This window comes from Pseudorasbora parva, chromosome 5, assembly GCF_024679245.1.
Source record: "Pseudorasbora parva isolate DD20220531a chromosome 5, ASM2467924v1, whole genome shotgun sequence".
NCBI classification, from domain to species: domain Eukaryota; kingdom Metazoa; phylum Chordata; class Actinopteri; order Cypriniformes; family Gobionidae; genus Pseudorasbora; species Pseudorasbora parva.
In genome coordinates, this window is record NC_090176.1 from 42993358 (window position 1) to 43006602 (window position 13245).

Genomic DNA, 13245 nt, shown 5'->3' on the forward strand with positions numbered 1-13245 from the left:
ACAGTATTAATGAACCTTTCTTAATGTTAGCAAATAAAAAAGGTAGTTCATGTTAGTCCACAGTGCATTAACTAATGTTAAGAGATGCAACTTTCAGACGCAAGCTTAATTGCAAGAAAAAAAGCATTCATTGTTATGTTACTAATGTTAACAAATTAAACCTTATAAGTAAAATGTTACCCAAGTAATGAACATGTTATGACCACTGAACATAGTTGTTAAGTTCCAAAATACTAAAAAAAAAAAAAAGGTTTGGAAGCTTGGAATAGTGCTGTAGGTATGCCAGTCGAGGAATAGGGTCTCATCTAGCAAAAACATCTGTCATTTTCTACAATAAACATACATTTATATACTTTTCATCCTCAAATGCACAACATCAGTGTTATTCTTCAGTATGTATGACGTCATCACGTTGAAAAGATTACACTGTTGACGTATGTGGAGGTACCGACCCAGTGTTAAAATGAATATGTGTAGACTAAATCAAACGCCTTTACAAAAATAAAGGCAAAACAACGATGTCGGACAATTTTAAAGTTGGAGGAGAACATGAGAGGGAGTTTTTTGGCACTGGGTCGGTACTTCCACCCAAGTGGACCCAACCTTTCCGAGGTGATGACGTCATACGGACTGAAGAATAACGCCCGTTTCACACATACTCCGTCTGCAGTGCGTGTGCGGTGCGTGTTGCGTTGCAGGAGCCCCACACCCTGTAGTGCTTTTACATATGCTGCGTTTGCAGTCTGCAACTGATCCGCTGTTGCATACCACAAACACAGCATTTATTCATTATTTAAAATCCAAAAGTTTTTACTGAACATGGCTCGATTCCAATTCTCCAATTCTCTTTGTTTACTCTTTAATAGAAGTCAGGTTACATAGCCTACTACATTTAAACAACATTTTATTAAATTCATTTATTCATATTTATATACTTTAGATTTAGCTCACACAAGTGGCAAAACATTTAAACATAGATTATAGCCTTAAATCACAAACATTTTATATTAGAAACTTACAATAGTCTATTCAAAAACAGCCGACTCTCGTCTTTTCTTTCGTATTTACACCCTTTTAAAAGAATTCCTGCAGGTCAAAAAGAACTTTGCTTTTCACCTCCAAGAAAGTACTAGTGCTATCAATTATGGCACTTTTGTTTTTACCTAAATGGCAGGTAAGGTGTCTTTTTGTTGCTTTACTTGAGAAAAAAAGCCATGTGTTGACTTTGAAACAAGAGTATATTTTAAATAATATGCATCTGTGGTGAAATTACTATGCAGCAACGCAGCGCAGCAAAAAATAGACTCGGTACGAAAACGATCGGCGCACTGCTGCAGACGCAACGCACCTGGAACGGACTGACGGACCGCATCCGCGTGCAGTGTGAAAGCTGTCATCCGTTAACATGGGTACGGAAAAAAATATGCAATGCACACGCACTGCAGGCGGAGTATGTGTGAAACGGGCGTAACAACACAGAAGTTGCGCATGAGGTCAGAAAGTATATAAACGTTTGTTTTTGTTCATTATGACCAATGGCTTCGCTAGATAAGACTCGTGTGGGATCACGAGCCTCTGAAGCCCTTCGAAGCCCTTTGAAACTGCATTTATCTGGACCTTCAACTTGTTGGTTGCAACTGAAGTGCATTTTGTGAAGTTTTCCTCAAAAAATGTTATCTTTTCAACTGAAGAAAGAAAAACATGAACATCTTGGATAAGCTGGGGGTGAGTAAAGTATCAGGAAATGTTCATTTTGAAGTGAACTAATCCTTTAACTGATATGGTAACTCCGAACTGTCCTTGTATTTAAAAACTCTCCATTTGCATTTCAGAGAGGCTATAAATTCCACAAACACCACATACAGAAGTCAGAGATGATGGCTGTACTTACACTGTGTTGACTCTCGATCTCCTCATGCTTCTGCTGCAAGGCCTGAGACGCACGAATGGAGTCTCCTATCCCCCACTGCGTGCGGAGCTGGTCTGTGCCAGGACCTTCCAGCCAATTCACAACCTGCTCACACACAAGACACATAAACACAGACAAAGAAACCTTTAATTAGTGAATCACTAGCACATCTGACCCCCGAGCCACGGAGCAGACTCTAATCGGAAATAAATCAGGAGGAACAAAGAGCAAATCTAATTAACTAAATGACAGGATCAGGTCGATGAGAGCTCAAATGAAAGATTTACTTAATTAAATATGTACTTGTTTACAAAAAGACAAATGTAGGTTGCACGTCTCAAGAGTTCTCAGATTTCGAATGAACATCAATGTTAGAGAAAAATGAGAACCCAGAGCTGCAGCTAAGTTGAAGACGGTCAGTAAAACTCAGTTTCTTACACAAATATGGTATAATATTAACTTTATGGTGCTTTTTAAAGCTCTTTGTAAATTTTTTTTGAAATTCATTATTTTGTGTTGCTCAAGAGGGTGAAAAAATCTGCCTCAAATGCAATAAATTTCCATTCATGGGTGAACCAACTTCAGTTCAGTCTCAATTTGATGGCTTAGAGTTAAATATTGGAATTACAACTGAAATGCCATTTATTTAATTTCTGTTGGTCAATGAACTAGAGGAGAAAACGAACCTGGAAGCACAGCAAGAGGACCCATTTTGTAAAGAAAGTCATTAATTTGTCTAATGCTGAGGTGCCGGAACTTGTTAAGAATTGCTGCTTAGTTTGCAAGGCTTCCTGTCTGTAATTGCTTCAGGCACTGCGGCTTACAAACGATCCCCCCCTTCCCTGCGCAATTTTTCACAGAAGGTAAGAAGTAGGCCAAACTCCTTTTCCGACACACAAGATGTGCACGTCCCAATATCCTGATCACCATGGAAACAGACATTTTATTTCATCTGACAGGAGTGGTTTTGGGAGGATTTAATCGGATATACAACTTTTAATCTTGGCATAAACCTTACATGACCAACTCATTTTTAGACAATCTTCATTATATTAAACTAAGAAATTATTTGTGTGAAAACCATGATGCATATTTGATTAACAGAAAGTTCAAAAGAACAGGATTGTTTTTAAAAATGGAATCATATTGTAACTTTTGATCATGCATCCAAATATATATATATATATATTTTTAAATGACTGACCCCAAACTTTTGTGTGAATTTTTTTATATACAAGAATATAAATCAATTAATATCAATCAAAGTAGGGAAAAAAGAAAGCAAAAGCACAATATATAAATGTATGCTTGCATCACCAGTCCTGCTCTCTAACAGCGATTCACTATGGTAATCAGATTCTCAGTGGGAATTTGGTGGGAGTGTTTTGTAAACCCTTCAAGATGACAGCACCACACTGTCTGTCAGAGAATTATGTGACAAATCTTTTCTGTGGAAAAACTCAGATTGTATGGTGCAGATTCACCAAAAACTTTTATTTGTAGACTAAAGACTGCTGATTCACCAAAGCCACAGTCTGAACTAGGAGTACACGGTCTTCTCTTTCAAACCTTGGTGGTATTTAGACAGAGAAATAAAGCAAAACGGTTCACAGATGACATTGAAACTCCCTCACACTCCATAACATCATATTGTGGTTTTTTGAAAGATGACAGTGCAAAGACATGCAAAAAATACAAAGCTACAGGGAGTGCAGAATTATTAGGCAAATGAGTATTTTGACCACATCATCCTCGTTATGCATGTTGTCTTACTCCAAGCTGTATAGACTGGAAAGCCTACTACCAATTAAGCATATTAGGTGATGTGCATCTCTGTAATGAGAAGGGGTGTGGTCTAATGACATCAACACCCTATATCAGCTGTGCATAATTATTAGGCAACTTCCTTTCCTTTGGCAAAATGGGTCAAAAGAAGGACTTGACAGGCTCAGAAAAGTCAAAAATAGTGAGATATATTGCAGAGGGATGCAGCAGTCTTAAAATAGCCAAGCTCCTGAAGCGTGATCATCAAACAATCAAGCGTTTCATTCAAAATAGTCAACAGGGTCGCAAGAAGCGTGTGGAAAAACCAAGGCGCAAAATAACTGCCCGTGAACTGAGAAAAGTCAAGCGTGCAGCTGCCAAGATGCCACTTGCCACCAGTTTGGCCATATTTCAGAGCTGCAACATCACTGGAGTGCCCAAAAGCACAAGGTGTGCAATACTCAGAGACATGGCCAAGGTAAGAAAGGCAGAAAGTCGACCACCACTGAACAAGACACACAAGCTGAAAAGTCAAGACTGGGCCAAGAAATATCTCAAGACTGATTTTTCTAAGGTTTTATGGACTGATGAAATGAGAGTGAGTCTTGATGGGCCAGATGGCAAAGAGCTCCAGTCCGACTCAGACGCCAGCAAGGTGGAGGTGGAGTACTGGCTTGGGCTGGTTTCATCAAAGATGAGCTTGTGGGGACTTTTCGGGTTGAGGATGGAGTCAAGCTCAACTCCCAGTCCTACTGCCAGTTTCTGAAAGACACCTTCTTCAAGCAGTGGTACAGGAAGAAGTCTGCATCCTTCAAGAAAAACATGATTTTCATGCAGGACAATGCTCCATCACACGCGTCCAAGTACTCCACAGCGTGGCTGGCAAGAAAGGGTATAAAAGAAGAAAATCTAATGATATGGCCTCCTTGTTCACCTGATCTGAACCCCATTGAGAACCTGTGGTCCATCATCAAATGTGCGATTTACAAGGAGGGAAAACAGTACACCTCTCTGAACAGTGTCTGGGAGGCTGTGGTTGCTGCTGCACGCAATGTTGATGGTGAACAGATCAAAACACTGACAGAATCCATGGATGGCAGGCTTTTGAGTGTCCTTGCAAAGAAAGGTGGCTATATTGGTCACTGATTTGTTTTTGTTTGGTTTTTGAATGTCAGAAATGTATATTTGGGAATGTTAAGATGTTATATTGGTTTCACTGGTAAAAATAAATAATTGAAATGGGTATAAATTTGTTTTTTGTTAAGTTGCCTAATAATTATGCACAGTAATAGTCACCTGCACACACATATATCCCCCTAAAATAGCTAAAACTAAAAACTAAATACTAAAACTTCCAAAAATATTCAGCTTTGATATTAATGAGTTTTTTGTGTTCATTGAAAACATGGTTGTTGTTCAATAATAAAATTAATCCTCAAAAATACAACTTGCCTAATAATTCTGCACTCCCTGTATGTCCTCCCTTATGAAACAGGAATATCTGATGGCTGAAAAGGTTAACAGTTCTTAAAGGGTTAGTTCACCCAAAAATGAAAATGATTTCATTAATTACTCACCCTCATGTCGTTGGACAACCGTAACACATTTGTTCATCTTCATCTGTAGAGAGATGGACTTTGTAACAAAGTCTTTAGTGCCTTTATGGGTCTTGTGAGTGGGTCAGTGGAAATGTACTGAATGCCAATGGAGGCCTTTTTGAAGCCTTTCTCAGCCATCAGCAAAAATATCTTCATTTGTGTTCCGAAGATGAACGAAGGTGAAGGGAACGAACAACCAACGACATGAGGGTGAGTAATTACTGAAATAATTTTCATTTTTGGGTGAACTAACCCTTTAAACACAACCTGGTGGTGATCTTTCATTTTATTCATGTACTACTCCTATAAATCAGTTTTGAACAGCTTTAAACCAGCGCATTACCTGCATGACCTTGGTCTGGATTTCCTCTAGCTGGGAGCGTTTGCTGCGCTGTCTGCAAACTTCCTGATACTTTGTGTACTGCTCCCTTAGAGAGTCCAGGAGCTTCATCACCTGAGGCTGAGCCAGCAGCTCATCGTCCATGGGCGACCAGGCTGTGCCACTTCCTCCACCCTCAGAGCCATTAAAACGCCTCTGCTGGAGCTCAGAGAGCAGCTCATGCCCTGTGAGAGAGGAAGACATCAGGGGAAATAAACATTTATGAGAGAAAAATCAAGGCTTAAGCCTTGAAAAAAAGAATGCAGTAAACAGTAATAAAGTGTTTCACAGTTAACATGTCAAGCAGAAAGAAAGCAATCAATTCAAATGTGATGGCAAATTGTGTGCCTGTCAAGTGCTTTACTACAAAAGGAGTACGGATTGACTTAATATAGTGTGAATATATTAAGTCAGCAAACTAATTTAACCACAACAAAGTGACCGACTCAGTTTTGTGCCATCGCTGTGTTCTTATTTGTGCCTCTAACCAAGGATAGGCAGAATTAATTGACATCTGGTTGCCTTTCAACTCATGAGCGTGAATACGAATTAAATAGGCCCTAAAGGATGTTACATTGACATTTGGATTGAAGTTGCAAAACAGAAAAAAGGATGAATAGAATTAGCCCAATACAGCAACAAAGCAGGCCAAAATGGATGTTGCATGGATGTTGCAAAATGCATGCTGAGGACAAAAGTCTTTGGTAAAAAAGAAAGAAAGAAATACTCCATTCTAAAAAGGCACTGCATTAATAGTGCTTGCATTTTGGGGGGTTTCAACAACACCAAAAAATCCAATAGTGTATATTTTAACTGAAAACATTTCAGACATAACATCATTTAAAATTCAATAATAAATCTTCACATTCAAAGATAAAGAGGTATTTTTATATATAAATACCATCTTAATTACACACGTAATATTTAGTTCATTACATTTAATTTTTGCATTTAGTTTGCCTCTAGTTTTAGTTATTCATCTTCAGTCAAAAATAATTGAATATTTAAGTTTTCCTGTTAAATGTACAAGAGATTTACTGGGAAGATAGTAGAATGCAGTTGCAAAATCAATATAATATAATATAATATAATATAATATATATATATATATATATATATATATATATATATATATATATATATATATATATATATATATATATATATATATATATGAAAGTACATAAATTCAAAATGTTACTGCATGCACAACAGCCAATATTGTCAAGTAGATTCAAAATGCAAAGTGAAATTTTGTTAAATAATGAAGGCATGCTTTTACACTCTAATTTGATCACTTCACGAACACAGGGAAGAATGACATTTAATGTTTTAAACATGAATTTATATTCACCAATACAATAGTAAAAAAATATATTTATATACACATTTATATAAATGCATTGTTTCTAAAAAATACTGTATTTTAATATAGTAAACAGGGAAGATACATAGTAGTGCAGATGCAAGATTAATGAGATATAATTTCATAAAAATCTAATAAAAGAAACAAAATAGTTAATTTATGTTGAGGCACATTTAATATTAATTTAATTCAAATGTTTAGCTCATACAGAAATATTTAAAAACATCAACAAAAACTACACAATAAACTACAGCAGCAGCATGACTTTACTTGCATTTGAATTCTACTTTGAAACAATGCAGTTTGAAATGTAATGAATTTAAAGGGCATTCTCAATTCTGAAAGGTGCACAACCCTGCCTGTAAGAGTTTATTCAAAGCAAAATTACATGTATGAGGCACAACATCAGTAAACAGATGGAGCCATTATTTAGTGCAGGGCCTAGGTGAGGGACATACTGATCAGGGAAGAATCAGCTCACTTTACGATTCAGCTTTAGCTTCATGCAAATGCTGTGAAATAGCTTTAGTGTCAAACAACACTAAAGCCAAGTTCTACCCCACCAATAAAACTGAATGGAGTCACAGGCCAGCTGGAAAAACAGCTTCACCATTGAAATCACATGCTAGATCCAGCATAGCAGTTCAAATTCTCAAACCAATATCTGCTTTTGCAACTAGTTTTGGACCCAAAATATTTCAAAAATATCAAAAGAAAAAAGAAAAAAAAGAAGCAATTTTACAATTTCAAAGCACCACCCATATTGACAGACACACTCTCAGCACAGCACATATCAGCACTGACCTGTCTGAAGGACCGTTTCAGGGTCAAATGAAGGCAGGATGTTGCTCTCTGAAGACCTATGATTGTAACAAAGATGTTGTTCAGCATTTTAATAACACCTTTAGGAACAGCAAATAGAAAAGCGGTGGCTATGAAACAGCAGCCATAATTAGGAGTTCATGCCTGAAGATAATGAGACATAAAATACCTGTCCTTCTCTGCCTGGCTTCCTTTCTCATTTTCATTGATGACAGTAAGTTCATCCAGAAGGGATGTGGATTCCTTTGTGAATTTTTCAAAGACCTAAATGAGGGATAAATGGCAAATAAGACCTGCATTTAAAAACGGCATACTGTTATATTGATATAGTTACACACTGAAATATTTTTCAGCCTTTTGATTATATTCAATATCCATCTCAATATGTGTATTTGCTGAAGCAGCTAAAAGGATCACCATTTTAACCAACTAGAAATAAAATAAATTAGATGGGAAACTAATTTTAATTAAATAAGAAAATAAGAAGTGTTGCTTTGGCAACTAACTGAAAGTTATAAAGTGTAGTACTTAATTTTTGGACAAAAACAAAGATAAAACAAAAACAAATTAGAACTAAAAAGAAATATTTTAAAAACAGCAAAGACAAAGTTACATAAAATAACTATAATTCAAAATGTTACTACATACTACAACAGCCACTATTGCCAAGTAGATTCAAAATGCAAAGTGAAATAAGTTAAAAAATTAAGACATTCTTTACACCATTTTAAAGCAGCACTTGGCAACTTTTGCTCTCGGGGTCCCCCTACAGTTGGGAAAAAATAATGTCCTCAACTACTGTCATCCTACAACAGGGGATGCCATCGCGCGTGCATTTGTTGACATGACAACCCTGATAACCCTGAACTAGTAATGCGCGGGTCGTCTCATAACCCGAGGACACCGTATGTCTATTTAATGGTCACGGGTGCGGGGCGGGTTGTAAAAATATATACAGTGGTGCGGGGCGGGCCAAATAACTTCATAAAAGCGGCCCGCTGGTTGGTGCAGCACTAACAGTTACCCAGAACACTGCAGGAGGAGTTCACATGCAGGTGTTCTTCTGGCGGCGCGTGTGAAATGTCTTCATCTCAGGTACAGTCAGTGGCATATGTTTCAGCATGTCATATGAATATAATTTCATGGGTTTTATTTTTTTCAAACGCCAAATAATCACGATGATCACGTTTACAAACCAGCGTCATTATAGTAGTGTATTGGTTACCGTTTTACAGAATCTATATGATACTTCAGTTCAATGTTTGAGTGGTAGGTAATCACCGTAACAAGCATGACAGCATCGGTCTGGCACGCCTCCTTCAGCTCACGCCGACGAGCAAACGCTGGTCACATGTTGATCCTCGTCCTGCCTTTAATCCCATCACTTTTTCTTTTCCTCTTATTTCTTTCCTCCAACAAAACCTTTTCTTTCTTATTTGTCTGTGCTGCTTCGGACATGACTATATTATCCGACGAACAAAGTTGGACTCGCACGTCCGAATTTAAGGAAGTGTGGGTGTTGGTGGAAGTGACGTATATGCCGTAAAGCAGTCGAATTTTGTAGTTCTTTTTGTTCTCGGGTTACTAGCCGAAACCCAAAGTTTAAAAGTACGATTAAAAAAGATACAGACCCCATCAAGCTATGGCAGACGTGTCATTCAACCTATTGTAAGTCGATGCATCATCACAAGAGTCTTGAAAATATATTATGAAAGTTGAAAAGTTACCTAGTGCTGCTTTAACAATGAACAAAGAAAATGTTGAATTAATATTCACCAATAAAACAATTCATAGTACAAAAAAGGAATATTTATAAAGATACTTATATACACATTCTAAAACATACTGTATTTTAATATATGAAATATATCAGTGAACATTTTTAATGATAATGTAAACAAGTAGGGTGGTCAAAAGGGTCGCTACTTTAGATATTTTTAAAAAGCAACGCTACAGCATATTTGGTACCTGCTAATAGATACTGCTTTCAAAACACTCCTGTGTGTATCATGTAAATGCTCTGTGAAGAGCATCAAATGTTTCTATTTACAACGTTTTTTTGAAGTTTTTATCATTGTAGCCAATCACAGACTGTTGAGACTGATGACTGCTAAGCATGTGAACACAATGGGAAATTTGTTTAGGCAAAAATTACTAAAAGGTGTTAGTCAGATTCCACTCAACACTGCTTTTCCGAGTCTTTGCAGGAGTGAAGATCTCAGTGAGAAAGCACTGAACTTAAAGGATTAGTTCACTTTAAAATGAAAATTACCCCATGATTTACTCACCCTCAAGCCAGCCTAGGTGTATATGACTTTCTTCTTTCTGATGAACACAATCGTTGTACTATAGTGTATAAAACTTTAATTTTAAAGTGAACTAATCCTTTAAGTGATTGATAGCTTCAGTGAGTGTGCTCTTTGCTCACTTTCAGTTTAAAAGTTTCTGGATTTACAACTGTATTTAAATGTGTGATTGAAAAAAAACTGCAAAGATTGACAGTGATATTGACAGTAACATAGCAACAGATGGGACAAAACAATCTGAATGTCAAAAAAGATGCATGTTAAATATGACAGTAACAGCAAACAAACAGACCTGCTACTTGTTCTATGTAATGTGTTTCTTTGTCCTTCATTTTATTACTTTTTGTTGTGTGTGTGTGTGTGTGTATGTATATATGTATATATATATATATATGTTAAAGGGGTGGTTCGGTGTTTTTTTTTCTAGGCTTGGTTGTGTTTATGGGAGGCAGTATAACATGTCTTAAGACTTTTTTTTTTTTTCATCACAATTTTTTTTCATGAGAGCCGCACTGATAGCACAAAATCAATAGAAGAGCCACTTTTATTGCAAAGCAGGGGCGTTTCTAGGATTTTCGTTTTAGGGGAGCTTAGCCCCCAGCGAGGGTAGCCTATGGAAAAAATGGTAACATAATGTAGTGTCCAAATTGCGCCATTAACTAGTAGCTTACAAACATACCCATACGATATTGGCTGTTTATTACTTATAAAGCAAATATTACCCCCTTACTGCATGTTCATACTTTACATGTAATAATTATAATGTTTCTAATTACAGAGATCCAAAATGTTAGGGGGGTTCGGGGGGCATTCTCCCCCGAGAAAATTTTGATTTCTATGATCTACATATGTGCATTTTAAGATGTTCTGAAGGCCAAAAAATTAGATAACCATTCTGCCCTACAAAGGCAAAAGACCTTAACTCACTGGAGTGTGGAACTGAGAAAAATTACTTTAAAGTTTTTTTTGTTGTCCAGCCAAATTAGTTATAGGTAGGACACTGGAAATCTGGCATTTAGATGTTTTAGTAATGAAAATTATCTACATACACTTTTTTTTACTCAAACTTGTTAGTTACTGCACTCTGCCTTTGTATTGTTTGCAAAAAATGAGGAGTCATGCCAAGGCAAAAGGCAGTAACTTCCATATAATCAACATTTGGTTGCTGATCACCATTTACAAAATCATTATAGTAACACCTGTATAAAATCTAATGATCATGGCATTTATTTTGGATGATTTACAATTATTTATAGCCATCTTCTTATTACCATCATGTGCTTTGGTTGCATTCTGATGCCATTATTAAGGACACAATACGTCTTGTAAAGAGTATCTTCATTGCTGTGCAGCAAAAGTTACAGGTTGATAGGTGACACTGACTTATATGAACAAGATAAGCTTATTTCTAATGAGTAAACATTTGCATATTTAATGCAAAGATATAAAAAATAGAACAAATCATGTAAAAATGCATGGGATTGGAATAAGATAAATAGCAATAGTGCCGCTGGTTAATCAAGGGTTAAGTTTGGCTATCACACTCTAATGACAGCGCTGACTGGATCGGATTGCCCATTCATAGGCTAAACAGAATAATTATTTATTGCAATATGTTTTTAATGTTTTTTTTTTTTTTTTAATGATACAATAGGCTACATAGCTTAATTACTTTTACATCTTTGAATGAAAATCGCCTAGCCTAAAAGGACAACTTTTAGATTGATATGAACGACAAGTAGGAATAATTCTCAGAATGCTTGTGGATTAAACATCTCCGATGACGTTCATTGCCATGGATTGTATCGGGTTTACAAGAAAAGGTAGGATATATGGATATAATTGCAAACTGTTACTGATTGTATGCGTGATCGCACGCTGTCACGGCATTCGAGCAGCCTATACAGCCCCAAACTGCCTGACAGCGCGCCGAGTGAATATTCTGCATTATGAAAACATGTATGACAGTACACAGGCTACACCGTAACTTAAACGCGGCAAACTTTAATAGACAGTAAAATAAAGGCGGGACACCATAACTGCATGTCGGTACCGTAACTTAATTTTGACGCATGACTAAACAAAGGCAGAGTACCGTAACTCCGTTTGAGCGTTCCAAAACAAAGGCAAAGAGCGGTAACTGCTGTTACGGTGTTCTGCCTTAGTTTCTCCTGGGCTTTTGGAAGTTACTGTTAAGACAATCCATCATTTTCTCGAAAAAAACAACAGAATTGACTAACGATATTTATCCACATGATAAAGGAGTGATTTTTCGTGTGCATATGATACGCGTATTATACGCAATCCCCCACCCCCATCCAAGAGTGTGTCATATACACGCCATAAAGTGCGTGTCATATGCACGTGAAAAACTCCGTAGCATATGCACGCCAAAACTCATATACATTCCACGAGATTGCACACTCGTACTATTGATACGCATTCACATGTGATATAATGCGAGCCGCAAATTAAAGCTTGGCGAGCCGCATGAGGCTCGCGAGCCGCGCAATGAGTAACACTGTTTTAAACGCTGTATTTTCCGTATAATTTACCTTTATTCCACACCGCTGTCTCCACTGTCCTTTGAACAGCTTGTTTGTTTTCTGCTTCTATGAAGCCCATCCCTCCGAAAAACACAATGGCCTTATTGGTTAAGATAGCCAAATGGCCAAAGCACAGGTTGTCCGGAAATGTCACGCCCCTAACCATTATGGGCGGTAGTCACATCTGGGGCAGTGTTTCTGTTAATAGCAAGGGTTTATGATCTCACCGACCCGGGAAGAAGCTCGTTGTAGTCCAAACCGGCCGTTTTTGTAGGCAATAAACTTCCATAACTTTAAAAGACAATATCTCCGTTTGCATTGAACTTTCAGCACTGTAACTTTGCAGATACTGTTTATGCTCAAGCAGCAACATTACACACCAACTAAAGTTAAAAAAGTGAAATCGCATGCAATCACCCCTTTAAACAAACTTTTAAAGGCTACATGCTATTTAAATGTATTATTTATAATTATTATCACCAGAAACAGAAAATTAATTACATTTAATTTATATTTTTATTTTCAAATAGTTAATTAAATGCAATAATTTGTTTT

General features: G+C 36.9%; 1 protein-coding gene across 1 annotated transcript in view; it reads right to left on the bottom strand.

The window, feature by feature from the left end:
• Positions 1-13245, bottom strand: part of sestd1 (SEC14 and spectrin domains 1) — a 48423-nt gene that overhangs the window by 11698 nt on the left and 23480 nt on the right. The window contains exons 8-11 of the mRNA XM_067444428.1: positions 8008-8102; positions 7821-7876; positions 5615-5835; positions 1892-2014 (exon numbers count right to left, since the gene is read on the bottom strand). Of these exons, the coding sequence (XP_067300529.1) occupies positions 1892-2014; positions 5615-5835; positions 7821-7876; positions 8008-8102 (495 nt within the window). The remainder of the gene's footprint in view (positions 1-1891; positions 2015-5614; positions 5836-7820; positions 7877-8007; positions 8103-13245) is intronic.